This window comes from Jaculus jaculus, chromosome 6, assembly GCF_020740685.1.
Source record: "Jaculus jaculus isolate mJacJac1 chromosome 6, mJacJac1.mat.Y.cur, whole genome shotgun sequence".
NCBI lineage: Eukaryota > Metazoa > Chordata > Mammalia > Rodentia > Dipodidae > Jaculus > Jaculus jaculus.
In genome coordinates this window covers 99,634,658-99,662,610 of record NC_059107.1, presented here as the reverse complement: position 1 = coordinate 99,662,610, position 27,953 = coordinate 99,634,658, and the positions used below count along the sequence as shown (strand labels likewise).

Sequence of the window (27,953 nt, the reverse complement as noted above, 5' to 3'; positions counted from 1 at the left end):
GAAAACAGTCTGACACCAGAGGAGGAACCATGTCTTTATTTTAAAACAATAGTTGGCCGCCTAGCGGCAAGAGCGTGCTTTCAGCTGCAACAGAGGTGAGGCAAGTTTGCTACCCCGCTACAAGTGTGGAAAAAATTCAAAGTGGCCCAGCCCTGGCGCTTGCGCAGTTCTGGATGGGAAACGGCGCTTCGCTGCTTTTCTAACTGAGCAGAAAGACGACTCGCCTCTCGAGGCGACCCAAGGGGCTGGAGGGGTTACCTGGGGAGCTCAGAGGCTTAGGATGTGCTTCAGGAAGGCTGCACAAGAGGAGGCAAGAGGGCTTCAGAAGCAGATCTTCGAATTTTAGGTAATGGGGTGACCCAGCTACCGCACAGCATCCCCCGCCTCCCCTGCTCCAGATCTTGCTGCTGCAACCTCTCACCCTCATAGTTGATACAGCCGTTGCTGTCCTCATGTCCTGCCAGAACAGTCTCCACCTCTTCCTCCGTCATCTTCTCTCCTGAATCCCAAACACAGTGTTGGAACCCCAGCCCAAGGCTCTTCAGAGTAGTACCTCCTCTGTCCCCACCCTGCTTCTTGCTTTCCATATCACTTGCACTAACAGTGTCCTAGAACTGGCAAAAGCGTTGACATATGAGGAAACAAGCTGCAAGGACTTAGACATGGAATCACGGAGGCCATGTGGCTTCCAAAGTGAGAACGTGGGGTTCTAACCTCATTCCCTGTCTTCTGCCCTTTGGTGGACACCTTAGCCGCTGGAGGAACAGTCTTGCAGACTCTCCTCCAATGACTGACCTTCTCAGTCCTTCCCACTAATGGCAGGACAGTGGTCCCTTCCCTGGTTCTACCTAGCTCATCTTTCTGTCCACCCCACAGGAGTCCTAGTCCCTGTCTCACCCAGGGTAGTGAGGACATGTCTGAGCTCTGCACCCATGACTTTGCCATTCCCCTCTTTGTCAAACACGCGAAGCCCCTCTAGGTAGTCCTCATATGTGCCTTGGTCTCTGTTCTTGGCCACAGCCTGGAGCATGGGCAGAAACGTCTCAAAGTCCACACGACGGGACTTCAGCTCTGGAGATTAGAAACAGGTGAGAGAGAGGTCACTGTCCAGTCATCTGCGACTCAGCTCGCATCCCTACCACAGTGACTTTCATCCCCTTCAATATTCACGATGTTTTTCTACCACGTGTTGCACAGCCTTGGAAGTCCTGAGATCCACCCAGAATTTGTTGTTGCCTTACCAGTGTTCTGCCATTGAAAGCTGATTTTGTTGTTAGGCTGGGTGGCATAGGTCTGTAATACCAGCTACTAGGCTACAATGTAAGTTCAAGGTCAACCTGGGTAAATTTAGTGAAGCCCTATCTCAAAAGAATGAATACAGGAAGAGCTGGGGAGCCAGGCATGGTGGCACATGCCTTTAATCCCTGTACTTGAGAAACAGAAGTAGGAGGATCATCTTGAGTTTAAGGCCACCTGAGACTTCATAGTGAATTCCAGGTCAGCCTGAGCTAGAATGAGAGCCTACCTCGAAAAACCAAAAATAAATAAATAAATAAACAAAAGAAAATTGAGGGCAGGAGAGATGGCTTACTAGTTAAGGCGCTTGCCTGCGAAACTTAAGGACTCATGTTCAACTCTCCAGGTCCCACATAAGCCAGATGCACAAGGTGATGCAAGTGTGCAAAGTTGCACGTGTGCACTAAGTGGTATACGCATCTGAAATTTGATTACAGTGGCTGGAGGCCCTCACATGCCAATTCTCTCTCTCTTACACACACACATAAAAAAAAAGAAGCAAGTAAAAGAAAGAAAGTTGGGTGTGGTGGTGCACGCCTTTAATCCCCAGCACTTGGGCGGTAGAGGTTGGAGGATTGCTTTGCATTCAAGCCACCCTGAGACTACATAGTGATTTCAGGTCAGCCTGCATTAGAGGGCGACCCTACCTCAAAAACATAAATAAATAAATAAAAATAAAATAAATAAATGAAAGAAAGAAAATTGAGGGTGGGCTGGGAAGGTGGCTCAGCTGTTACAGGCACTTGCTTGCAAAGCCTGTTAGCTCAGGTTCGATTCCCCAGCACCCAAGTAAAGCCAAGTGAACAAAAGTGGTGCATGTGTCTGTGCATATGTGCACTGTGAAGTGTCCATTCTCTCTCTCAAATAAATAAAAATTTAAAAAATAAACATCTTGGGCTGGAGAGATGGCTTAGCGGTTAAGCGCTTGCCTGTGAAGCCTAAGGACCTCGGTTCGAGGCTCGGTTCCCCAGGTCCCACGTTAGCCAGATGCACAAGGGGGCGCACGCATCTGGAGTTCGTTTGCAGAGGCTGGAAGCCCTGGCGCGCCCATTCTCTCTCTCTCCCTCTATCTGTCTTTCTCTCTGTGTCTGCCGCTCTCAAATAAATAAATTAAAAAATAAAATAAAATAAATAAACATCTTGCCAGGCGTGGTGCGATATACCTTTAATCCCAGCACTCGGGAGGCAGAGGTAGGAGGATCACTGTGAGTTCAAGCCACCCTTGAAACTACATAGTGAATTCTAGGTCAGCCTGAGCTAGAGTGAGACCCTACCTCAAAAAAAAAAACAAAAAAGACAAGAAGCCAGGAGTGGTAATATATGCATTTAATCCCAGCATTTAGGAGGCTGAGGTAGGAGGACCGCTGTGAGTTTGAGCCCAGCCTGAGACTACATAGTGAATTGCAGCCCAGCCTAGGCTAGACCCTACCTCAAAAACCAAAATAAGTGAATAAATAAGAAAATTAGCTGAGCGTGGTAGCGCACGCCTTTAATCCCAGCACTTGGGAGGCAGAGGTAGGAGGATTGTTGTGAGTTCGAGGCCACCCTGAGACTACATAGTGAATTCCAGGTCAGCCTGGGCTAGTACAAGACCCTACCTCAAAAAAACAAAATAAATGAATAAACTAAGAAAATTGAGGGCTAGAAATATCACTCAATGCTTGTCTAGCATATGCAAGGCCCTAGATTTGATCTCCAAGATCAAGAAAAAGAAAATTAAAGACCCACATCTTCCAAGGTTCTGCTCACCATCACTCTTGGGGTTCCCCAACACTTTGAGCACCTCAGCGTTGGTAGGGTTCTGGCCCAGGGCCCTCATCACGTCCCCACATTGGCTGTACAGGATCTTGCCATCACCCACTCGGTCAAACAGCTCGAAGGCTTCCTTGAACTCTGCCATGTAAGGAAGGGTCAGTGCTGATCAGGGATTCCCATTACCCCACACAGAAGTGGAGTTTAGAAACTTGTGTGCTAGGGCTGGATGGGACAAGTGTGGGAGGTTTCAAGGTCGGAACTACAGTTAAGGGAACAGAGAATCTGACCCGGGGTTGGGATCAGACAGTGAGTTTAGGGAATGAGCTTCTCCTCACCCTCCAGCTGGTCCTTGTTAAACTCGATCTGTGGAAGAAAAGAGCCAGGTGAGGAGAAATGACGGGTTTATTCAGTCTCTCTCCAGCACTCTTCCTAACCAACTGGCAGCCACTTCTGGGGAGGGGCCCAAAGGGAACAGGCTGGGAGTCTAGCCACCTCTGTCCCATTCCCAGCTCTGGGCCTTGGGAGAATCCCAAGCAGAGGAATTATAGGGAGGAGGGCTTCCTGGGAACAGGGTTAATCCCATGCCACCTGTTCCCCTCCCTCCTCTGCCCTGAGTCCTGAATCCCTCACATAACTGGGGGCTGAACAAAAGCTAAATTTACTCCTGGCCCCCAGCTGTGATTGTCTAACAAGCTTGTCCTCTTCAGCCTCCTCTCCTGGGGTCCAGAGCTGTGGCCTTTTGAGTTGAACAGCCAGCCAGGGGCAGGCAGCAGCTCTGTCCTTTCACCTTGAAACTGCCCTGACCTCACTAAGAACCCAGATGTTTCCCATCTTACAGTCTCAAATGACTCTGGCAGGGGTTAGCAAGTGTGTGTATGTGATACACACGCTGTGTGTTACAGGTTAGAGGAAAAGATCAGCAAAGACAACAGAGTTATAAACCTCGAGGTTTCTCAATGAGGAACTACAGGGAACCCCCAATCTCATTCCAGTGTTCATTCATTTCCTACCTTCTACATAGTCCATAATCCCTTAAGCAGTATCCTATCATAATCACCCCTTCCAAATTCTCTGCTAGAGCCTGGTGTGGTGGTCCACACCTTTAGTCCCAGCACTCAGGAGGAAGAGGTAGGAGTATCACTATGAGTTCAAGGCCACCCTGAAACTACATAGTGAATTCCAGATCAGCCTGGGCTACAGTGAGACCCTAGCTCAAAAAAACAGTAATAATTTTTTTTTAAAGTGGATTCTCCAAATTCTCCCCTCACTTTCCAAAGACTCACCACCACTTTGGAAAGATCAACAGGGGGCTCCTGGGTTTTCACAGGGGTCTGGGAGACAGCTGGCTCAGTCTTGGTCTTGGCAGGAGGGGCCCCTGCTGCAGGCTTGGCAGCAGGCTTAGAGATGGAGGGCCCTGCTGGTCTCTTCACGGGAACATCCTTCTTGGGAGGCATGATGTCCAGTGGCCAAAGGACAATGTGCTGATGGGGGCATCCATCTCTGTTTAAATAGGCAGGGAGTCTGGGATGTCAAGGGGCGGGGGCGGGGGCAGGGAGCCAGTTGGCAGTGGCCAGGGAGAGGGAGAGGAGAGATGCCTGTCTGCCCTCACTCTCCTGGCCTCCTGTGGTTTAGGACTCCTGCCTTAAGGTTTTCTTCCCTTTGTCCACCTCTCCCCAAAAGCTGACTGGAAATAAAGTTTTCTTTAGGAGGAGGAGAAGGAAACAAGAGACTACCCAGAACAGGGGAGTTAACCTCCAGGGTGAGGATAGAATGCTTGTTAATGACACTAAGATAAGAGTGAAGCAAAGGAAGGAACCCAGTAGCTTTAGACTCTGGACAACTCAAGTAATGGAAAGGGTTGAAAGATGGTTTCCAGGAGGCTAGAGTGAACTGGGAAAAAGTAAAGTGCCATCTTCACTTTTCCAGTAAAAGGTGAAAAAGAATAAAAGGAAACTTTTCACTCCCTGCTAATTATCCCCATAGCCTAATAATTCTTAAAACTCTTAGTCCCTGAGCCCTTGCCCAGCCCAGATCTGGAACTGCGTTCAGGAGCAGAAAGCCGGGCTCGTCTTTAGTCCCAGCAGAGGCAGAGGGAGGAGGATCATTGTGAGTTTAAGGCCAGCTGGGACTACAGAGTTTCAGGTCAGCCTGGGCTGGAGTGACACCCTATCTAAAAAAATGGGGGGGGGGCATGACATTACATACTCCCGAGCCCAGTTCTGATTTGGGGGTGCAGGTGTGGACAAGGTTCAGGGTTAATACCTAACCACCCGAGCTGGGGGTGGTGGTGCATGCCTTTAATCCCAGCACTCGGGAGGCAGAGTTAGGAGGATTGCCATGAGTACGAGGCCACCCTGAGACTCCATGGTGAATTCCAGGTCAGCCTGGGCTACAGTGAGACCCTACCTCTAAAAACAAAAACAAAAACCAAAAAAAAACTACCACCCATATTTCTAAAGAAGGAACCTTTTCTCACAAGCTACTGTTATTCAAGTCAGACAAAAGGTAGGGTGCCAATTGAGCATCCACACGATCCCTAGGTGGATGGGAGGGGCCCTGGGAGATAAAGGATCCAAAAGGATACAGGGTTCCCTATCGATTCCTTCCCCGTAACCAGGAGCACAATAATCGTCTTGGCTCAGGGCTCAGGATCACTAACTTGACTGAAGCGCCAGGGAAGGGACAAAGGTGTTAGAGGCGATTGGGAGCTAGGAGGAGGTGCTAGATGATTTTGTTTTTGGAGGAAAGGAAGAAGACTGATCCCTTAAGCCCAGGGTTTCAGAGTGATGCCATTTCTCCCGTTTAACAACAACAACAAAAAGCAAAAGAGCGTCAGATTCTTATAATCGCAAATTGTCCCCTTTTTGGAAAATGAATCATTCCTTCCTTCCGTGGACAATACACCACACACACACATACACACACCCTTTGAAAAACACCCACACACCCTTTGTAAAACACACTACCCAGCCCTCCAACTCACCCTGCCGTTCCAGGTTAGGGGCGGGACGCGGGGCAGCTCCGGGCTCTGAAGGGTTAACGCTGGTAGCCGCGGGGCATGCCGGGAGTCGTAGTCCCCGCGCGCGCCCGCTGGCTCACGGGAAGCCTCTCTCCGGCGGTAGGAGGTAGCGGAGCTTCCGGCAGGCCGTGGCAGTCAGTGACTCTGGCTCAGCGGTGGGCGCTCGTCCCGGAACTGAAAGGGAAGGAGCAGCTCACACCCTTGACCCTGAAAGGCCCACGGTCCCCTCGGGGTTTCCCCTTAGACCTACAGAGCTCCGCGTTTAGTGCAGGCGAGTGCAGAGAAGTCAACCTGGAAGACGGACACTGCTGCCGGCCACCTGGCCGTCCCTGATGACACTGGCTGCCCGGGGCGCGAGCCGCTATTTGGTGGAAAAGAAGAAAGGCCGGGCGTGGTGGTACATGTCTTTAATCCCAGCACTTGGGAGGCAGAGGTAGGAGGGTCGCCGTGAGTTCCAGTCCACCCTGAGACTACATAGTGAATTCCAGGTCAGCCTGGGCCAGAGTGAACCCCTACCTCAAAAAAAAAAAAAAGATTTACAGTTAATGCAGGTAATCTGTCTCAGGCTTTCCGAGGAGCTTTCCTTGAACCATTTATGCTCCCCTATCTCCCGGGGAGCAGAGGTCCCCTTAAAATGGCAGGTCTGACCTCTCCACCTCCTCCCTTTGAGATGTCACTACCCAGCCTGGGAGTTCGCTCTTTCCTCCAGACATCACCGAGGTCGAGGTGCTAGAAGGAACCGTGCTGGCCACGCTACCTGCGTGCTCCGGATCAATAACCTAGCAGGGCTCCTCGTGCCAGGAGTGGTTCAGGATAGGAAACCCATACCGCCTAGTAGGGAAGGGTGAGACAGGAGCCAACTTGATGAGTTAGTGCCTAGGAAAGCTTCGAAGAGTATAAGTGGTTTATACAGGAATGAGGGATGTAGCTCAGTTGTAGAGTGCTTACCTAACAAGCCTAAATCCCCCTGGATTCTGTTCCCAGTAGCCCATAACACTCTGGAGGTTGAAGCAGGCGAACCAGGAGCTCAAAGTCATACATAGGGATATTCAAGGCCAGCCTGGACTACATGAGGTGCTGTCTCAAAAAGCAGTGGGGCATGGTGGCACCCTACTTTAGTCCCAGCACTTGGGAGGCAAAGGTAGGAGGATTACTGTAAATTCAATGCCACCCTGAAACTATAAAGTGAATCCTAGATAAGCCTGGGCTAGAGTGAGACCCTACCTTGAACCACCCCCACCCCCCCCGAAAAAAAAAGCCTCCATTTGTGAGATCAGGAGTTGATGGACAAACCTTCCTGGGGTACTGAAGAGTTAGAACCAAAACATGCTTGATCTCATATGGATTCTGCTTCTGTCAGGTTCTGGCTAGTGATCTCTGGTCCTCAATCTATAAAATAGTCATAGTAGAGCTGTCGAGGATGAAACATGTTAATTAACATTTGTAAAATACAGATACAGGGGCTGGAGAGATGGCTTAGCGGTTAAGCGCTTGCCTGTGAGGCCTAAGGACCCCGGTTCGAGGCTCGGTTCCCCAGGTCCAACGTTAGCCAGTTGCACAAGGGGGCGCATGCGTCTGGAGTTCGTTTGCAGAGGCTGGAAGCCCTGGCGCGCCCATTTTCTCTCTCCCTCTATCTGTCTTTCTCTCTGTGTCTGTCACTCTCAAATAAATAAATAAATAAAAATTTTAAAAAAATTATAAAAAATACAGATACAGTGAATCTGGCACAGTATAAGAACTGTGCTTGCTTGCTTCTTTCTTTTCTTTTCTTTCCTTTCCTTTCCTTTCCTTTCCTTTCCTTTCCTTTCCTTTTTCCTTTCCTTTCCTTTTTCCTTTCCTTTCCTTTTTCCTTTCCTTTCCTTTTTCCTTTCCTTTCCTTTTTTCTCCCCTCCCCTCCCCTCCCCTCCCCTCCCCTCCCCTCCCCTCCCCTCCCCTCCCTCCCCTCCCTCCCTCCCTCCCTCCTTTCTTTCTTTCTTTTTTCTTCCAGGTAAGGTCTTGCTCTAACCTAGGCTGACTTAGAATTCACTGATGGCCCAGGTTTGATTCCCCGTACCCATGTAAAGCCATATGCACAAAGTGGTCCATGCATCTGGAATTTGTATGCAGAGGTTGGTGTGCTTAGTCTCTCTCCCTTCCTCCCCCCAACATTAAAATAAATAAATAAAATATTTAAAATCTCCTGGGACCTTTGTATGCCAAAAAGTTTCCAGACAATGTTCCCAAAGAATCTTAATTTAGGTCTGTGTTGGGGCCTGGGAATCATTTTGAAATAGTTTTAGCATGCTAGAAAGCAGAGAAGGAACTATCAAACTACCAAGCATGCAGGTGATCAGTTTTATCATTATTGACAATTTCCATAATTACGGACAATTGACCATGATAATCCCCCCTCACTTGCCTCTTCACAACTCCACGCTCCATCATATCCCCTCCCCGTCTCCATCAGCACCTTTCTCTCTCTATATTTATTTTTATTTATTTATTTATTTATTTATTTTTTTTTTTTTTTGAGGTAAGGTTTCACTGTAGCTCAGGCTGACCTGGTATTCACTATGTATTCTCAGGGTGGCCTTCTACCTCTGCCTCCCAAATGCTGGGATTAAAGACGTGCACCACCACACCTGGCCCCAGTCTGTCTTTTATTTTATAAATAAATAATAAAAGATATATATATGTATATATTTATATTTGAGAGAGAGGGGGAGAGAATGGACATGCCAGGGCCTCCAGCCACTGCAAACGAACTCCAGATGCATGTGCCCCCTTGTGCATCTGGCTTATGTGAGTCCTGGAGAATCAAACTGGGATCCTTTGGCTTTGCAGGCAAATGCTTTACCCACTAAGCCATCTTTCCAGCCCCTCTCTTTTATCTTGATGTCATCATCTTTTCCTCCTTTTGTGATGGTCTTGTGTAGGTAGTGCCAGACACTGCAAGGTGATGGATATGCAGGCCATTTTGTGAATGGAAGAGCACATTGTAAGGAGTCCTACCCTTCATTTGGCTCTTACATTCTTACTGCCACCTCTTCTGCAATGGACTGTGAGCTTTGAAAGGTGTGATAGAGATGTTTCAGTGCTGAATACTCTTCTGTCACTTCTCCTCAGCACTATGATATCCTTTGAGTCATTGCAGAGGTCACCACCATGTGAAACGAGAAGCTTCTCTAACCAAAAATGAGCATAGCATTAATATATGGATATGAATATTAAGAAAAGTGTTTACCAGGAAATTTAGTGAGCATAATCTATGCATTTTTCCAGACACTTGCAAGCATTACACCCTTAGGACTTATGACTTCCTCCATCATAGGTTTCCAATACCAGGTATGTAATCCCTCCTGTGGAACAGGTCTTCAGTCCAATTGGAGAGCAATTGGTTTCTCCCATAACATACGTGTCACTATTGCACTCATTGGCTCATTTGGCCTGGCTGGCCAAATTTAAGTCGTGCAGTGTCCACTCTGGTTTATCTCCACTGATGACTTCTCTCTCCCATGGAGCTGCATGCAGCCTAGGTTTTTCCAGTTGTTGCAGTCAGGTTCACATTGCTGGTAGAAATCACCCAACCAAAAGTAGCTTGTGGGAAAAAGAGGTTTATTTTGGCTTATAGGCTCAAGGGGAGGCTCCATGATGGCAGAGAAAGAGATGGCATGAGCAGAGGGTGGACATCACATAAGGTGGCTCACATAAGGTGGACAGTAGCAACAGGAGAGTGTGCCAAACACTAGCAAGAGGGAGCTGGCTATAACACCCAGAAGCCAGCCCCATAATACACTGCAGGCTGGAGGTGTTAATTCCATCAGCTGGGAACCTAGCTCTCAGCACACCTAAGTTTGTGGGGGACACCTAAATCAAACCACCACATCAGCTTTCTGTCAGCTGGTCTACAGGAAGGAGGTTTTCAGCTCAGCTTCAGTAGGATTTCTCAGTGACCTTGCAGCCCAAGTATGTGGAGTCTTCAACAATAGGGTCTTACTATCTATTCCTAGTGGAAAACTAAGAGCCTCAGCAATGGCCTGTAGTATTTTGGAGGTATCAGGGACCTCCCTGACCAACAACTCACTGGAAGATATCCCATCCTTGACACTGAAAATTTTCTAGTAGCAATCTATGGCTTCTGGATGTGCCATTGTCCAAAAACGTAGGTTTCTATATGACTTATTCATACCCTCTTAGATTTTGATTAACTTTTCCTGCCCCTGCACCTTTCCCTTACTCAAACTCTTCTCCTGATGTAATCAGTTTTAAAATATTTTATTTATTTATTTATTTATTTATTTGAGAGAGAAAGGGAGAAGAGAGAATGGACGTACCAGGGCCTCCGGCCACTGCAAACGAATTCCAAACACATGTGCCCCCTTGTACATCTGGCTTATGTCAGTCCTGGGAAATTGAACCTGTGTCCTTTGGCTTTGCAGGCAAGTGCCTTAACTGCTAATCCATCTCTCCAGCCCCATAATCCCAGTTTTAACAAAGAGTGATCATTTCAAAATGTATATTTTGGGCTGGAGAGTGAGAGTCCAGTTGGTAAAATGCTTACCTTGCAAGCATGAAGTCCTGAGTGTGAGCCCCAAAACCCATTTGTAAAAAAAGCCAGGGTTATTGGGATGCACTTGTAATCCCAGTATTGGGGAGGCAGATACAGGCGGGTTTGTGGGCGGCATACTAGGCAAGCTCTAGGTCAGTGAGAGACACCCTGTCTCAACAAGGACTGGGCCAGGCATGGTGGCACACCCCTTTAATTCCAGCACCCAGCACTCAGGAGGCAGAGGCAGGAGGATTGTCGTGAGTTTGAGGACACCCTGAGACTACATAGTGAATTCTAGGTCAGCTTCGGCTAGAGTGAAACCCTTCTTTGAAAAAAAAAAAAAGGAAGGAAGGAAGGAAAGAAGAAAAGAAAGGAGCTGCCTGCCTGAGGAATGACACCAAAGGCTGCCTTTGGACTCCATAGACAGGAGCACACGTGCACATGCACCTGTGTGCACAGTTAAAAAAAATAACAAAAACAAACAAACAAACAAAAAAACAAGGATTGGGGCTGGAGAGATGACTTAGTGGTTAATACACTTGCCCGTGAAGCCTAAGGACTCAGGTTTGATTCTCCAGTACCCATATAAACCAAGTGCACAAGGTGGCACATGTGTCCACTTCATTTGCAGTTCCTGGAGTCCCTAGCACACCCATTCTCTCTGTATCTGTTTCTTTCTCTCTCTCGCTAATAAATAATATATATATATTTTTAGATAGGGTCTTGCTGTTGCCCAGGCTGACCTAGAACTCACTGTAGTCTCAGGCTGGCCTTGAACTCTTGGTGATCCTTCTACGTCTGCCTCCCAACTGTTGGGATTAAAGGTGTATGCACCATGCTCAGCAAATAATTTTTTTTTTTTAAATTTGAGCTGTAGAGATGGCTTAGTGGTTAAGGTGTTTGCCTGAGAAGCCAAAGGACCCAGGTTCAATTCCCCAGGACCCACACAAGCCAGATGCACAAAGGGCACATGTGTCTGGAGTTCATTTGCAGTAGCTACAGGCCCTGGCGCGCCCATTCTCTCTGTGTGTCTTCTCTCTCTCTGTTTGCAAATAAATAAATATAATAAAAAGATTATTTAAAATTAAAATTTTTTTGTATGAGAGACAGAATGGGCGCACCAGGGCCTCTAGCCACTGCAATCAAACTCCAGATGCATGTGCCACATTGTGTGCATGTGTGACCTTGTGTGTTTGCCTCATTTTGTGTATCTACTTTACATGGGACCTGGAGAGTCGAACATGGGTCCCTAGGCTTCACAGGCAAGCACCTTAACCGCAAAGCCATCTCTCCAGCCCCAAATAAAATATTTAAAAACAAAAATGCTGAGTGTGGTGACATACACCTTTAATCCCAGCATTTGGGAGGCAGAGGTAGGAGGATTGCTGTGAGTTTGAGGCCACCCTGAAACTCCATAGTGGATTCCAGGTCAGCCTGGGGTAACATGAGTGAGACCCTACCTCGAAAAACCAAAAAAAAAAAAAAAAAAGGGAGCTGAGCCCGGCATGGTGCTGCACAGCTTTAATCCCTGCACTTGGGAAGCAGAGGTAGAAGAACCACCATAAATTCAAGACCACTCTGAGACTACACAGTGAATTCCAGGTCAGCCTGAACTAGAGTGAGACCCTACCCTGAAAAAGAAAGGAAGGAAGGAAGGAAGGAAGGAACTACTGAGGAATGATACCCAAGATTGCCTTTGGACTCCACACACAGGTGCACATGTACTTGTGTACACAGTACATACAAACACAAACATACCAAAAATGTACTTCTTACCATATTATTTCCCCTTTTAAATCCTTCTATCAGCTCAACACGGTGGTGTACACTTTTAATACCACACAGGAGGCAGTGGTAGGTAGCTTGCTGTGAGTTTGAGGTCAGCCTGAGACTACTTAGTAAGCTCCAAGTGAGCCTGAGCTAGAGTGAAACTGTATCTTGAAAAAAAAAAAAAATTTAAAAAAAAAAAAAAAGAAATCTTTCCATGTGGGCTGGAGAGACAAATAATCAATGGATCTTGCATGCAAAGCTCCATGGCCTGATTTTTTATTCCCAAGTCCCATAGAAATCCAGATTCACAAAGTACCACATGCATCTGGAGTTCATTTGCAATGGGCTGGAGTGGAGAGATGGCTTAGTGGTTGTGGTGCTTGCCTACAAAGCCTAAGGACCTAGGTTCAACTCCCCAGAACCCATAGAAGCCAGATGCTCATGGTGGTTCATGCATCTGGAGTTTGTTTGCAGTGGCAGAAGGCCCTGTCATGCTCATTCTCTCCCTTTGTCCCTCTCTTTCTAATAAATAAGGCATATGCCTTTAATCTCAGCACATAGGAGGCAGAGATAGGAAGATCAATGTGAGTTCAAGGCCACCCTGAGACTACATAGTGAATATATATATATGTATTTGTTTTGTTTTCGAGGTCGGGTCTGACTCTAGCCCAGGCTGACCAATATATATACATACATACACACATATGTATATTTTTTAAAATCCTTCCATGTGATTTTGTTTTGGTTTTTCAAAATAGGGTTTCTAGCCTAGATTCACTTGGAATTCACTAGGGTAGCCTCAAACTCATGGTAATACTCCTACCTCTGCCTCCCAAGTGCTGGAATTAAAGGCATTTGCAGCCACTCCTGGCAGAGAAAGAGAGAATAGGTACACTAGAGGCATGAACTGTAGATACATGCGCCACTGTGTGCATCTGGCTTTATGTGGTGTTGCAATCAGGTTTGCATTGCTGGCAGAAATCATCCAACCAAGAGCAGCTTGTGGAAAAAGTTTTATTTTGGTGTATAGACTCTATGGGAAAGCTCTATTATGGCAGGGCAAAACAATGGCATGAGCAGAGGGTGGACATCATCCTCTGGGCAACATCAGATGGACAATAGCAACAAGAAAGTATGCCAAACACTGGCAAGGGGAAACTGGCTATAACACCCATAAGCCCACCCTAACAATACAATGCCTCCAGAATCTCCATCAGCTGGGAACCTAGCATTCAGAACACATAAGCTTATGGAGAACACCTGAATCAAACCTCCACAGGTGGGTACTGGGGAGTCAAACCCAGGCTATCAGGCATTGCAACCAAGTGCCTTAATCATTGAACCATCTCTCTGGTACCCAACTTTTAAAAAAAATATATTATTTATTTGATAGAGAAAGAGGGAGAGAGAGAGAGAGGTACAGAGAGAGAATGGGCATGCCAGAGCCTCCAGCTACTACAAACAGACTTCAGACATATGTGCCCCTTTGTGCATCTGGCTAACGTGGGTCCTAGGGAATCGAACCTGGGTCCTTTGGCTTTGCAGGCAAACGCGTTAACCACTAACCCATCCCTTCAGCCCCACCCAATTTTTTTTTTTTTTTTGCTTTCCAAGATAGGGTCTCACTTCAGCCCAGGCTGACCTCAAACTCACTATGTAGCCCAGGCTAGCTTTAAACTTGTGATAATCCTCCTCCTTTAGACTCCTGAGTGCTGGGAATGCTAGGATTACGAACATGAACACCCACACTTTTTGGGGGGGGTCATTTATTTATTAGTTGAGAGAGACAAAGAAGCAGAGAGAATGGCCACGCCAGAACCTCTAGCCACTGCAAACGAACTTCAGACATATGCACCATCGTGAGCATCTGGCTTACATGGGTACTAGGAAATCAAACCTGGGTCCTTAGGCTTTGCAGGCAAGTGGCTTAACCTCTAGGCCATCTCTCCAGCCATTTTTGTTTGTTTGTTTTTGTGAGGGTCTTGCTATAGCCCAGGCTGACCTGTGAGTCTCAGGCTAGCCTTGAACTCAAAGTAATCATCCTACCTCAGCCTCCCAAGTGCTGGGATTAAAGGTATGCACCACCATGCTTCTGGGGTAAACAAGAAATTGTTGCTGGCAGTAGTGATACTTTTTTTTTTTTTTCAAGGTAGGGTCTCCCTGTAGCCCAGGCTGACCTGGAATTCACTACGTAATCTCAGGGTGACCTCCAACTCATGGCTATCCTCCTACCTCTGCCTCCCAAGTGTTGGGATTAAAGATATGCACCACCACACCTGGATAGTGATGCCTTTTTATGAGCCCTTAGAGACAACAGGTCATTATGGTTTCTTAAAATGGCTACAAGCTGGGCATGGTGGTGCACACTTTTAATCTTAGCACTTGGGATATTGAAGTAGGAGGACTGCCGTGAGTTTGAGGCCACCCTGAGACTACATAGTGACTTCTAGATCAGTCTGGGCTAAAGCGAGAGCCTACCTTAAAAAAAAAAAAAAAAAAGCTTCAATTCATAATGTTGAAGCTTTTTCATAAGACTTAATTAAAAATTTACCATAACTTGTTCTAAGTTTCATGAAACTTGGAAAAGTTAATAAACTGCATAGAAAGAAAAAAAAAAAAAGCTGGGCATGGGGGCACATACCTTTAATCCCAGCACTTGGGAGGCAGAGGTAGGAGAGCCATGAGCTCAAGGCTACCTTGAGACTACATAGTGAATTCCAGGTCAGCCTGGGCTAGAGTGAGACCCTACCTTAAAAAAAAAAGAAAAGAGGGCTGGAGAGATGGCTTAGCGGTTAAGCGCTTGCCTATGAAGCCTAAGGACCCCGGTTCAAGGCTCAGTTCCCCAGGTCCCACGTTAGCCAGATGCACAAGGGGGCGCACACGTCTGGAGTTCGTTTGCAGAGGCTGGAAGCCATGGCGCGCCCATTCTCTCTCTCTCCCTCTATCTGTCTTTCTCTCTGTGTCTGTCGCTCTCAAATAAATAAAAATTTAAAAAAAAAAAAGAAAAGAAAAAGAAAAAGGCTGGAGAGATGGCTTAGCAGTTGAGGCACTTGCCTGCAAAGCCAAAGGACCCAGGTTCAACTCCCAAGACCCATGTAAGCCAGATGAACAAGGTAGCATATGCATCTAGAGTTTGCCAAGGCTAGAGGCCATGATGCATCCATTCTCTCTCTCCCTCCCTTCCTCCCTTTCTTTCTTTCACTCAAATAAAATAAATAAATAATAAAATGTTTTTTCTAAACAAGCACAAAATTCTTAGGGTGGCCCAAGGTAAGCCAGATGCACATGGTGGTGCATGTGTCTGGAGTTCATTTGCAGTGGCTGGAAGTCCTGGTGCACCCATTCTCTTCCCCTGCCCCTCTTTCTTTCTCATAAGTAAAAATAAAATAAATAAGATATCCTGTGTCCTGGTTGCTCAGGGTGTTCTCTTTTTATTTTATTCTTCCCTCATATCTCTCCCTTCAACTTGGCCAGCCAGAGCCAAGTGCCTAGTGCATCCTAGGCCCTAAAATATATGTTGAATGGATATGGTTCTAACAAGTCAACAGGAAGGGACACTGGAGGGTCAAGGGTCTCGAGTGGAACAGTTTCCATCTTGAACTCTGTAATTATTTTATTTTTTTAAGATTTATTTTTATTTATTTATTAGAGATACAGAGAGAGAATGGGTACCCAGGATCCCTAGCCACTGCAAACAGACTCCAGATGCATGTGCTACCTTGTGTACCTGGCTTACATGGGACTTGGATCCTTAGACTTCCTGGGCAAGTGCCTTAACTGCTGAACCATCTCTCCAGCCCTAATTGCTTATTTTGAAAGATTTTTATTTATATTTATTTATTAGAAACAGAGGAGAAAGACAGAATGAGAATGGGAACGCCAGGGCCCCTGTAGCCACTGCAAACTCCAGATGCATGGGCCATCATGTGCATCTGGCTTACATGGAACCTTTTGAGAATCAAACCTGTGTCCTTAGGCTTCACAGGCAAGTTCTTTAACTGCTAAGTCATCTGTCCAGCCCCTAGTTGTTTATTATAAAGAGACTTTATTAGACTAAGGGAGAGAAAGGAGAGTAGAAAAAGCCCCTGCCCATGACAAGGCAGGAGGTGTAAAACCCCAAACTCTCTATTTTTATTCTGAAATAAAAGGTAAGGTAATTTTGACTTGCTAAGAGAGGAAGTGAGATGAGATGATGCTATAGAAAGTAATAAAGAATGCCAAGATTCCAGCACTACAGAGTGAGTTCCAGGGCAGCCTGGGCTAGAGTGAGTGAGACCCTACCTGAAAAAAAACAAGTCTCAGCTAGAGAGATGGCTTAACGGTTAAGGCGTTTGCCTGCGAATCCAAAGGAGCAGGTTCGATTCCCCAGGACCCACGTAAGCCAGATGCACAAGGGGCACACGCATCTGGAGTTTGTTTGCAGAGGCTGGAGGTCCTGGTGTGCCCATTCTCTCTCTGTCTCTCTTCTCTCATGCTCTCTGCTTGCAAGTAAATAAAAATAAAATTAAATAAAAAGTCTGGGGCTTAGCGGTTAAGGAGTATGCATAAGAACCCAGGCCTAAGAACCCAGGTTCGATTCTCCAGGTCCCCATTCCCATGCAAGCCAGATGCATATGATGCGTCTGGAGTTTGTTTGCAAAGGCTGGGGCACTGGTGCATCTATTCTATTCTCTGTCTGTCTCAAATAAAATGTAAAAAAAAGGCTGAAAAGCCGGGCGTGGTGGTGCACGCCTTTAATCCCAGCACTCAGGAGATAGGTAAGAGGATCACTGTAAATTGGAGGCCACCCTGAGACAACATAGTGAATTCCAGGTCAGCCTGGGCCAGAGTGAGACCCTACCTCAAAAAAAAAAAAAAAAAAAGACAGAAAGAAAGGCTGTTGTAGATCAAGTGTAGTGATACACCCTGTAGTCCTAGCACTTAAAAGGCTGAGGCAGGAGGGTCAGGTATTAGAGTCTAACCTGAGCACCTGAGCAGCTTAGCAAGACTCTGTCTCAAAAAAAGAACTTTTTTTTTTTTTTTTTTTTTTTTGGTTTTTTTGGTTTTTCGAGGTAGGGTCTCACTGTAGTTCAGGCTTACCTAGAATTCACTGTGTAGTCTCAGGGTGACCTTGAACATACAGTGGTCCTCCTACCTCTGCCTTCCAAGTGCTGGGATTAAAGGAGAGAACCACCACACCTGGCACAAAACAAAAATTTTAAAGAATGCTGTAGGCTGCAGGAATGGTTTAGCGGTTAAGGCACTTGCCTGCAAAGCCAAAGGACCCAGGTTCGATTCCCCAGTACCCACATTAGCCAGTGCACAAGGGGGCGCATGCATCTGGAGTTCGTTTGCAGTGGCTGGAAGCTCTGGTGCACCCTTTCATTCTCTCTATCTCCCTCCCCCTTTCTCTGCTAAATAAATAAAAGTAAAATATTTTTTAAAAAAGAATGCTATAGCCACATGTAGTGGCTCACATTTGTAATCCCAGAACTCAGGAGGCTGAGGCAGAACTGCTATGAGTTCCAGGTCATCCTGGAACCATACAGAGTCTCAAAAGCACAAATTTACCAGCCTAGATGTCCCTCAACTGATGAGTGGATAATGAAGATGTGGCACGTTTACACAACAGAGTTCTACTCAGTGGTAAAGAAAAATGAAGTTATGAAATTTGCAGGAATATGGATGGATCTGGAAAGGATTATATTAATTGAGGTAACCCAAGCCCAGAAAGTCAAACGTCTCATGTTCTCTCTCATATATTGATCCTAGCTACAAGTGATTGGACTTCTATGTGAATAGGAAGAAAACTCAGTAGCAGAGGCCAGTAAGCAAGAAAGGAGATATAAAGGGAATGGAAATGGAGGGAGGAGGGACTTAATAAGATGATATTGTATATATGTAAGTAGAAGAACAGATTAATGGAGGGTGAAAAGGCCTAAGAGAGGTCAGGGGAAGAGATTGAGTAAAGGAAGGATGGAGGGAGGGCTAACCAAAATCTAAAAAGATATAAATACGTCATCTGGAAACCTACTTTTTTGGACAATGGAACACTCAGTAGCCATAGACTGTTACTAAGAAATTTTTAATGCCAGGGATAGAATACCTTCCAGTGAGTTGTTGGCCAAAGAGGACCCTGATACCACCAAAACATTACAGGCCATTACCGAGGCCCTTGGTTTCCCACCAGGAATAGATGGTAAGACCCTATTGCTGAAGACTCCACATACTTGGGCTGCAAGGTCACTGAGAAATCCTGCTGGAGCTGAGCTGAAATCCTACTCCATGCAGACCAGCTGACAGAAAGCTAGGAAAAGCTACATTGCATGCAGTTCAATGAGAGAGAGAGAAATCACCAGTGAAGATACTTAACAGAGGACACCGCAAGCCAGGCCAAATGAGCCATTGGGTGCATAGTGGCACGTCTGTCCAACTGCCCTCTAATTGGACTGGAGGCCTGCTCCATGGAGGGAATACAACCCTGATACTGAAAACCTGCAAAAGGGGTAGTCATGAGCCCTAGGGGTGTAACATCTGCTGGTGTCTGGCTAAATGTATAAACTATGCCCAGCAAACTGCCCACTAAGCACTTCTCTTAATGTTCATACCCATATATTAATGCTACTCTTGCTTTTGGTAGAGAAGCTTCTCTTTTCAGATGGCAGTGACCTTGGGATGACTCAGGAGGCATCATGGTGATGAGAGAAATGACACTCATCACTGAACTATCTATCACACCTTCCATGGCTCAGGGTCCTTTGTGGAAGAGGTGGCAAAAAAAAAAAAAAAAAAAAAAAGTAAAAGCCAAAGGAAGGAAGGGTAGGACTTCATACAATGTGCTCCTCCAGTCACAGAATGGCCTGGATATCCATGACCTCACAGTGCCTAACACTACCTACACAAGACCATCATAACGGAAGGAAACAATCATAACATCAAAATAAAAGAGAGGGCCTGGAGATGGCTTAGCAGTTAAGCATTTGCCTTTGAAGCCTAAGGACCCCCAGTTCAAGGCTCGATTCCCCAGTACCCACTTAAGTCAAAGGCACAAGGTGGCACATGTATCTGGAGTTCATTTGCAGTGGGAGGCCCTGGTGCACCCATTCTCTCTCTCTCTCCCTTTCTCTGTCTCTCTCTCTCTTGCTCGCTCTCAAATAAATAAAAATAAAACCTTAAAAAAATAAATAAAAGAGAGACTGAGAGGGGGAAGGAATATCATGGAGAGTGCAGTTTCAAAGGGGAAAGTGGAGGGAGGGAATTACCATGGGATAGTGTTTACAATTATGGAAGTTGTTTATAAAAAATAAAAAGCACAGGGCTGGAGAGATGGCTTAGCGGTTAAGCATTTGACTGTGAAGCCTAAGGACTTTGGTTCAAGGCTCAATTCCCCAGGACCTACGTGAGCCAGATGCACGAGGGGGCGCATGCGTCTGGGATTCATTTACAGTGGCTTGAAGCCCTGGCGCACCCATTCTCTCTCTGCCTCTTTCTTTTTTTGTCTGTTGCTCTTAAATAAAAATAAAACAAATAAAATAAAATAAGGGTTGGAGAGATGGCTTAGCAGTTCAGCGCTTGCCTGTGAAGCCTAAGGACCCCGGTTCGAGGCTCGCTTCCCCAGGTCCCACGTTAGCCAGATGCCCAAGGGTGCGCACGCGTCTGGAGTTTGTTTGCAGAAGCTGGAAGCCCTGGCACGCCCATTCTCTCTCTGTCTCTCTCTGCCTCTTTCTCTCTCTGACTTTCAAAAATAAATAAAAATAATAAAAAAATAAAATAAAAAGCACAAACATGTATTTAAAATATTTTATATATATATTTATTTATTTATGAGAGAGAAAGAGAGAGCAAGAGGCAGATAGAATGGGCATGCCAAGGCTTCTAGCCACTACAAATGAATTTGAGACACATGCATCACCTTGTGCATCTGGCTTTATGTGGGGACTGGGGAATCAAACCCTGGTCCTTAGGCTTTGCAGGCAAGTGCCTTAACTGCTGATTCATGTCTCCAGTCCCATGAAAGGACATTGCTTGTTGCAGTTCCAGGTGTCACATCCTTATAATAATAACCTAAGCAAAAGGAAGTGATTATTCAGCTCTAGGATCAATTCCCAGCGCCCAGAAAAGGAAAGGGCAATGAAGGCTTTCTCATTTTTTTGTGGGTGGGGTGGGCTTTCTTTTGATGCACCAATCCCAAGTGACTTATTCTGGGAAAGACTGTAGTGACTACCCAGTTGTGAGGATAGTGATTAATCCCTCAGGCTGACACTTTGCAGCCAGGAATGCTGTGTATTTCTGTATGTATGGAAGGGAGCAGCCTGTAATCTATCAGCGTCAAAAGGAAGCTTTTTACTGACAAGAGTTGTAGCTCAGCGCTGTAGAGATGGTTTGGCCTAATGGCTCTGGATTTGATTCCCAAGTACCCACTTAAAGCCAGGTACACAAAGTGGCACATGTGTCTGGAGTTACCCTGGATCATCCATTCTCTCTCTCTCTCCCTCTGCCTTTCTCCGCTTATGAATATAACTTTTTTTTTTTTTTTTTTTGGTTTTTCAAGATAGGGTCTTGCTCTAGACCAGGCTGACCTGGAATTCACTCAGGCTGCCCTCAAATTCATGGTGATCCCCCTACCTCTGCCCCCTGAGTACTGGGATTAAAGGCATGCACTACCATGCCTGGCCATGAATATATATATATATATATATATATTTTGTTTTTTTCCGAGGAGGGTATTGCTCTAGCCCAGATTGACCTGAAATTCACTATGTAGTTTCAGAATGGCCTTGAACTCATGATGATCCTCCTATGTTTCCGGCTATAATTTTTTAAATATATTTTTATTTTTTTATTTGAGAGAGAGAGAGAGAGAAGGAGAGAAAGAATGGGTGGACCAGGGCCTCCAGCCATTGCAAATGAACTCCAGATGCATCTGTCACCTTGTGCATATAGCTTACATAGGTCCTGGGGAATTGAACCTGGGTCCTTTGGCTTTGTAGGCAAGTGCCTTAACCACTAAACCATTTCTCCAGCCTCCAGCTATAATTTTTTTTAAAAAAAGAGTTGTAGCTCAGTGGTGGAGTATTTATCTGGCATTTGTGGAAGTCCTAGATTTGAACCCTGGTGTTACACAGAGAGCAAACTGCTAGGAGCTGGGCATGTGGTGCACGCCTTTGATTTCAGCACTTGGGAGGCAGAGGTAGATGGATTATCATGAGTTCAAGACCACCCTGAGACTACATAGTGAACTCTAGGTCAGCCTGGGCTAGAGAGCAAGACCCTACCTTGAAAAACTAAAAAAGAAAGAAATAAAGAAAGAAAAGCTGCTAAGTTTGTAATTCCAGCATTCAGAAGACTGAGGAGGATTGCCACAAGTTCAAGGATATCCTAGGCTACATAGCAAGACCCTATCTCAAAACAACACAAAAGCTGGAGAGATGGCTCAGCCATTAAGACCCTTGCCTGCAAAACCAAAGGACCCAGATTTGATTCCTCAGTACTCATATAAAGTCAGATGCACAAGGTGGCACATGCATCTGGAGTTAGTTTGTAGTGGCTAGAGGCCCTAGCAAGCCCATTCTCTCTCTGTCACTTTCTCAGTCAAATTAATAAAACATTAAAAAAAAAAATCCAGGTGGTGTACACCTTTAATCCCAGCACTCAGGAGGCAGAGGTAGGAGGATTGCCATGAGTTCAAGGCCACCCTGAGACTACATTGGGGAATCCTAGGTCAGCCTGAGCTAGAATGAGACCCTACCTCAAAAAACAAAACAACAAAACAAAAACCTGTTTTGAGAAATAAGTATATTTGTTTAATTTCTAGTGGCCCAAACCAAACTAATTAGTTCATCATATCTATTTAAGGACAAGAATGTACTGAATTATCAGATACCTAGTATGTAACTGGCATTATTCCCTTTTGCAGGCTGAGCTTGAAAGGCTCCAGAAAGTATAATACATTGGGCTGTGTCTTTTCATTTTCTGGAAATGTAATTACTTAAAGTGATGAAGTAGGTCAGAAGTGTCTTTTGAAATCATACATAGCAAAATCTGTGGTTATGTTTTCTACAGCCAGCCCTGGGACACATGCCCAGTTCTCTAATAATTATACAAGAAACTTAAAAAATAATTTTATTTTTTGTTTGGTTTTTCGAGGCAGGGTTTCACTCCAGTTCAGGCTGACCTGGAATTCACTATGTAGTCTCGGGGTGGCTCGAACTCATGGCAGTCCACCTACCTCTGCCTCCCAAGTGCTGGGATTAAAGGCATGCACCACCATGCCTGGTTTAAAATTTTAATCTTCTCTCTCCTGTGTCTATGGAATAATCTAAATAGGGCTGGAGATATGACTCAAAGGTTAAGGCACTTGCCTGCAAAAGCTAATAACCCAGGTTCAAGTCCCCAATACCCATGTAAAGCCAGATGCACAAGTGGTGAATGTATCTGGAGTTTGCAGCCAGTAGAGGCCCTGGCGTGCCCATTCTCTCTCTCCTTCCCCCCTACCCAATTTCTCTTCCCCATCTCTCTCTCTGCTTGCAAATAACTAAAAATATTTTTTAAACAATCCAGGTATGAGCCAGGCATGGTAGCACACACCTTTAACCCCAGCACTCAGGAGGCAGAGGTAGAAGGATGGCCATGAATTTGAGGCAACCCTGAGACTACATAATGACTTCCAGGTCAGCCTAGGCTAGAGTGAGACCGTACCTTGAAAAATCAAACAAGCATCAAAAAAATAAATAAATAATAAAAATAGAATTCAGGTATGGTGGCATACACCTTTCATTCTAGCACTTGGGAGGCAAAAGTAGAAGGATTACTGTGAGTTTGAAACCCTACCTTGGAAAAACAAAAGTAAAATTAAAATTAAACAAAGCAAAGAGGATGTTGAGAAGTTCTGGAACTGAGCCGCTCCTCTCCTCCCAGTGTGGAGCACTCTAAGGGTTTTATCACTCTGGAAGCAGTTAGAAAATCCCTGTGTTCCTATTCAAACGACACTGTCTTCTTCAATAACTTCACCCTCTCATTCCAGTTGGCAACAGGAACAACACCTAGAGCTTGCATTCTGCACAGAGCCAAGTTCAAAGTGAGCAGATCCAAATAGGGATGAAATAGATGGGCCTGAAACACTCACCAGCAGTTTTTAGAGGTAGGGTCTCACTCGAGCCCAGGCTGGCCTGGAGCTCACTCTGGAGTCTCAGGCTGACCTCGAGCTCATGGTGATCCTCCTACCTCAGCTACCTGAGTGCTGGGATTAAAGGGGTGTACCACCACACCTGGCTAAAATATTTCTTTGAGGATTGGAGAAATGGTTTAGTGGTTAATGCTTGCAAAGCCAAAGGACCCAGGTTAATTCCCCAGGACCCACATAAACCAGATGTGCAAGATGGTGCATGCATCTGGAGTTTGTTTTCAGAGGCTGGAGGCCCTGGCATCCCCATTCTCTCTCTTTCTCTAATAAATAAACAAAAATATTTTAAAAATATTTCTTAGCTGGGTGTGGTGGTGCACGCTTTAATCCCAGCACTTGGGAGGCAAAGGTAAGAGGATCACAGTGAGTTCAAGGCCACTCTGAGACTATAGAGTGAATTCCAGGTCAGCTTGAGCTAGAGTGAGACCCTACCTCAAAAAACCAAAATATATATATATATATTTCTTTTAGAAATGAATGGGTGCCCAAGGGTCTCTTGCCACTGTGCTCCAGACACATGTGCTACTTTGAGCATCTGGCTCTATGTGGGTACTGGGGAATTAAAACCAGACAGGGCCAGGGCCGGCTGTGGTGGTGCACGCCTTTAATCCCAGCACTTGGGAGGCAGAGGTAGGAAGATTGCTGTTAGTTCGAGCCCACCCTGAGACTACAGAGTAAATTTCAGGTCAGCCTGGGCTAGAGTGAGACCCTGCCTCGAAAAACCAAAAGATAAAAATAAAAAAATAAAACCACACAGTCAGGATTTGCAAGCAAGTGCCTTTAACAGCCCTGTGGTTGGCATCCTTGATGGCAGAGATGCTATGAGCCTGTGGCGTGGTTGAGCTTCCAAGTTTATTAGGTATAGGGATCTTTTCTCCAGAACATCCATCAGGTGACAGTAGTCAGCAGACAAGTTGAATAGGACATCACTACCGTGCCTGAGTGTCTCACCTAACAGAGCTACTTCACGCAAGACACCTGACTGTCCTCAGTGAAACCAATACTCTGGGTTTCCAGTCTGTAGATTTTAACCAGTAATTAAACTGACAAGATTTACAAACTAAGGTTTGTCTTTGTCATAGTTGGATAAACAAGTGATGGGTAGATTTCAGTCCCAATTTTTAACAAGTCACAGCTGGTTTGAGTCTAATGTTTAAAGTACAGAGGATTGGAGCCAGGCATGGTGGTGCACTCCTTGAATCCTAGTGGTTGGAAGGCAGAGGTAGGAGGATTGCTGTGATTTCAAGGTCTGCCTGAGACTACAGAGTGAGTTTAAGGTCAGCCTGGGCTAGAGGTGACCCTACCTTGAGAACACACACACTCAAATAAATAAATAGAACTAAAATACAGTGGATTGGGCTCAAGAGATGGCTCAGCGGTCAAGGCACTCACTTGCCTGTAAAGTCTAACGGCCCGGGTTTGATTCCCCAGTACCCATGTAAACATGCACAGTGGCACATGCACGTGGAGTTCATTGCATCTGCTGGAGGCCCAGCGCACCCATTGTGTCTGTCTCTCTTGCCTCTGCTTTCAAATATATGTATTTGGTTTTTCCAAGGTAGGGTTTTGCCCAGGCTGACCTGGAATTCACAGGGTATTCTCAGGCTGGTCTAATCACAGAGATCGTCCTACCTCTGCCTCCCAAGTGCTGGAATTAAAGGCATATGCTACTATGCCCAGCTAATAAAGATATTTAAAAAAAAAATACAATGGATTGACAGAGTTTGGTGCAAAAGTTTCTTTTTCACTTGAAAACTTCAGGTATAATTCTTAAAGGCTCTTGGTATGTACATTATAAGTGTTATCTTAAAATTTTTTTTTTTTTTTTTGGTTTTTCGAGGTAGGGTCTCAATGTGGCTCAGGCTGACCTGGAATTCACTATGTAGTCTCAGGGTGGCCTCGAACTCTCGGAGATCCTCCTACCTCTGCCTCCCGAGTGCTGGGATTAAAGGCGTGCACCACCACGCCCAGCTCTTAAAATATTTTAATATAAAGTCAGTTATTTAGAAAAATAATAAATTCACAACATTGAGTACTCTTACCACTATGCTTAACACAATAATGTGAACTAAGATATTTGGTCTTGTTCTTTTGGTTCCTCAGTTCTCCACATATGACTTTGAATTTTCCAGTTTGCATAGTCTTTTTGGACCCAAGAATTATATTGTACCCTGATACACATTTTTTGGGGGGTAGGATCTCACTCTAGCTTAGGCTGACCTGGAATTCACTATGTAGTCTCAGGGTGGCCTAAAACTCATGGAAATCTTTTTACCTCTGCCTCCTGAGTGCTGGGATTAAAGGCATGAGCCACCAACCCCAGCTGACAGTTTTCTTAAGGACATTTTTTTGGTGGTTTTTTGAAGAATGACTTCATTCTAGCCCAGACTGGCCTCAAACTCACAGTGAACCTCTTACCTCAGATTTTCAAGTGTCCTGGAATTAAAGGTTTGTGGCACCATGCTCAGCTGTTAATTTTTATATAATGTGGGCCCTATGTCTATTCTTAAATAAAATGAATATAAAGTTGTGGCCCTTGCATGTTTCTATGATAACTCCCGTATGGCGCTCTCGGGCCCTTCCTGTCTTTCTTCTACCTCCCCTCTGGTATCACAATGGCATCCCTCAGCTCCTCTTCAATTGTGGTGACATCAGCTTCATTGGCCTGCTGCTGTGCCATAGCCTCCAGCTTAAGTCGGTACTGTTCTGCCTCCTGCTCTTTTTTTTTTTTTTTAATTTTTTATTTATTTATTTGAGAGCAACAGACATAGAGAGAAAGAAAGATAGAGGGAGAGAGAGAGAATGGGCGTGCCAGGGCTTCCAGCCACTGCAAACGAACTCCAGATGCGTGTGCCCCCTTGTGCATCTGGCTAACATGGGACCTGGGGAACCGAGCCTCGAACTGGGGTCCTTAGGCTTCACAGGCAAGCGCTTAACCGCTAAGCCATCTCTCCAGCCCAGCCTCCTGCTCTTTCTTGAGGAGCTGGCATCGGTATTCCTGGGCTCTTTGGCCTCCTGAAGTCGCTGCTGTAGTAGCTGTCTTTCAGTGTCTTCCTTGCTTTCTCCCACGTCATCTACCATCTTCTCCCTCCCTGGCTTCTTTGGCAGTGGCAGTTTCTCTATTGCTCCTCCAATGGCAGTTTCCTGTGCAACCTGACCAGCAGGCACAGTGAAAACTTGCTGTCCATCTTGCATGGTTACAAAAAATGGCTGGACAAAACTTCCAGTAGGGATTGCAGTCTGGATATTACCCAGAGAGACTACATCAGTCACTATGGTAACGACCCTCTGGCCTCCATTCCCCACCACTTGCTGGATTGATGAGTCAACACAACTTCCCTCTTCAAGTTTCTCTGAGGTTGTCTTGGTGTTGGCTGTAGAAACACGGCTAGCGAGGTTAACAACCTCTCCAGAGGTGAAGATGAATGGGGCAGCCGCAGTCACAGGGTTGGTCATGGGGGTGGCTCTTCCAGGGTTAGCATTCACCTGACTCTGCATTACTTCCTGGAGGATGAGCAGAATCTGAGCTGTTCTCCATGGCTGTGTCAAAGGCCAACTTGTCAAATTTGCTGAAAGCATGCACGTGGGCTCTGCACCTGATGAGTAACTCGGCGACGTCGTGGCGGTGCTCCGCGGCCCAGTGCAAAGCCGTCATCTTCAGCATGTCCCTGGCGTTCACATCGGCACCACTCCTGACAAGCAGTTCCATGACGTGTGCATGTCCGTCGGCTGCAGCCATATGCAGAGGGGTCCTGTCCACTTCGGTCCGGGCATCCCTGCTAACACCTGCTTGGAGGAGCACTTCTGCTGTGGAGTAATGACCATACTGGGCTGCAAGGTGGAGGAGGGCCGTTCCAAGCTCCTCGTCCGGAAGGCCGTCTTCTCCGCTTCCAAGCCAGCCAGCTTGGTCCCGTTTCTTTCCCATCCTGAACACTCCGGGTCACTGGCAGGAACTTTTTGGCCCTGTTTTGTGGTTCTTTTTTCCTCACAGAGGCATATTTAGGGGACCGTCATCACACCCCCAAAGGGGACATGGAGGCGAGAAGATAAAAGTATCTTGATTAACTTCTATACTAATTCACAGTGATCTTCCTACCTCAACCTTCCAAGTGGTGGGATTAAAGCCATGTATCACCACACCCACCTTAGACAGTGAGTTTATAATCTAGACACTTGGACAAAAAAAAAATTCTTGTTATGTTACATCCTTTATGCCCACGTACACACTTCCAGGCTGACTCCAACAGCAGAACCTCCTAGAAACTTAGATGGAATCCACGTGCTTCCCGTCGGCGTCCCCAGCTGTCATAGCGGGTTGTCTTCCGGAGAGGCTGTATAAAGCTTACCGTCAGTGAGGCGAGCGTGGAACGGACACGGGGCCTGGGCTGCCAACCATTTTTGCTACCACTTAGCGGTTCACCTGC

General features: G+C 46.0%; 1 protein-coding gene and 1 pseudogene across 1 annotated transcript; both read right to left on the bottom strand.

The window, feature by feature from the left end:
• Window positions 1–21: 21 nt before the first annotated feature.
• Window positions 22–6,162, bottom strand: Myl6b (myosin light chain 6B). The gene is made up of 7 exons (XM_004649972.3): window positions 6,035–6,162; window positions 4,335–4,551; window positions 3,387–3,414; window positions 3,046–3,189; window positions 898–1,071; window positions 422–499; window positions 22–296 (listed from the first exon to the last, which is right to left on the bottom strand). Exons 2-7 carry the CDS (start codon window positions 4,503–4,505, stop codon window positions 268–270), a joined length of 624 nt encoding a protein of 207 aa, XP_004650029.1. The 5' UTR covers window positions 4,506–4,551; window positions 6,035–6,162; the 3' UTR covers window positions 22–267.
• Window positions 6,147–27,550, bottom strand: LOC101607195 (annotated as a pseudogene).
• Between the last annotated feature and the right edge of the window lie 403 nt (window positions 27,551–27,953).

Bases quoted from the DNA above. Each gene is read 5' to 3' on its own strand.
- Myl6b (XM_004649972.3), bottom strand. From the start codon at position 4,505: ATGCCTCCCAAGAAGGATGTTCCCGTGAAGAGACCAGCAGGGCCCTCC. The intron at 3,415-4,334 runs GTGAGTCTTTGG...TTTCTTCCACAG, and splicing joins TTGATCTTTCCAAAGTGGTG to ATCGAGTTTAACAAGGACCA. The intron at 297-421 runs GTGAGAGGTTGC...CCTCTTGTGCAG, and splicing joins CGGCTGTATCAACTATGAGG to CCTTCCTGAAGCACATCCTA.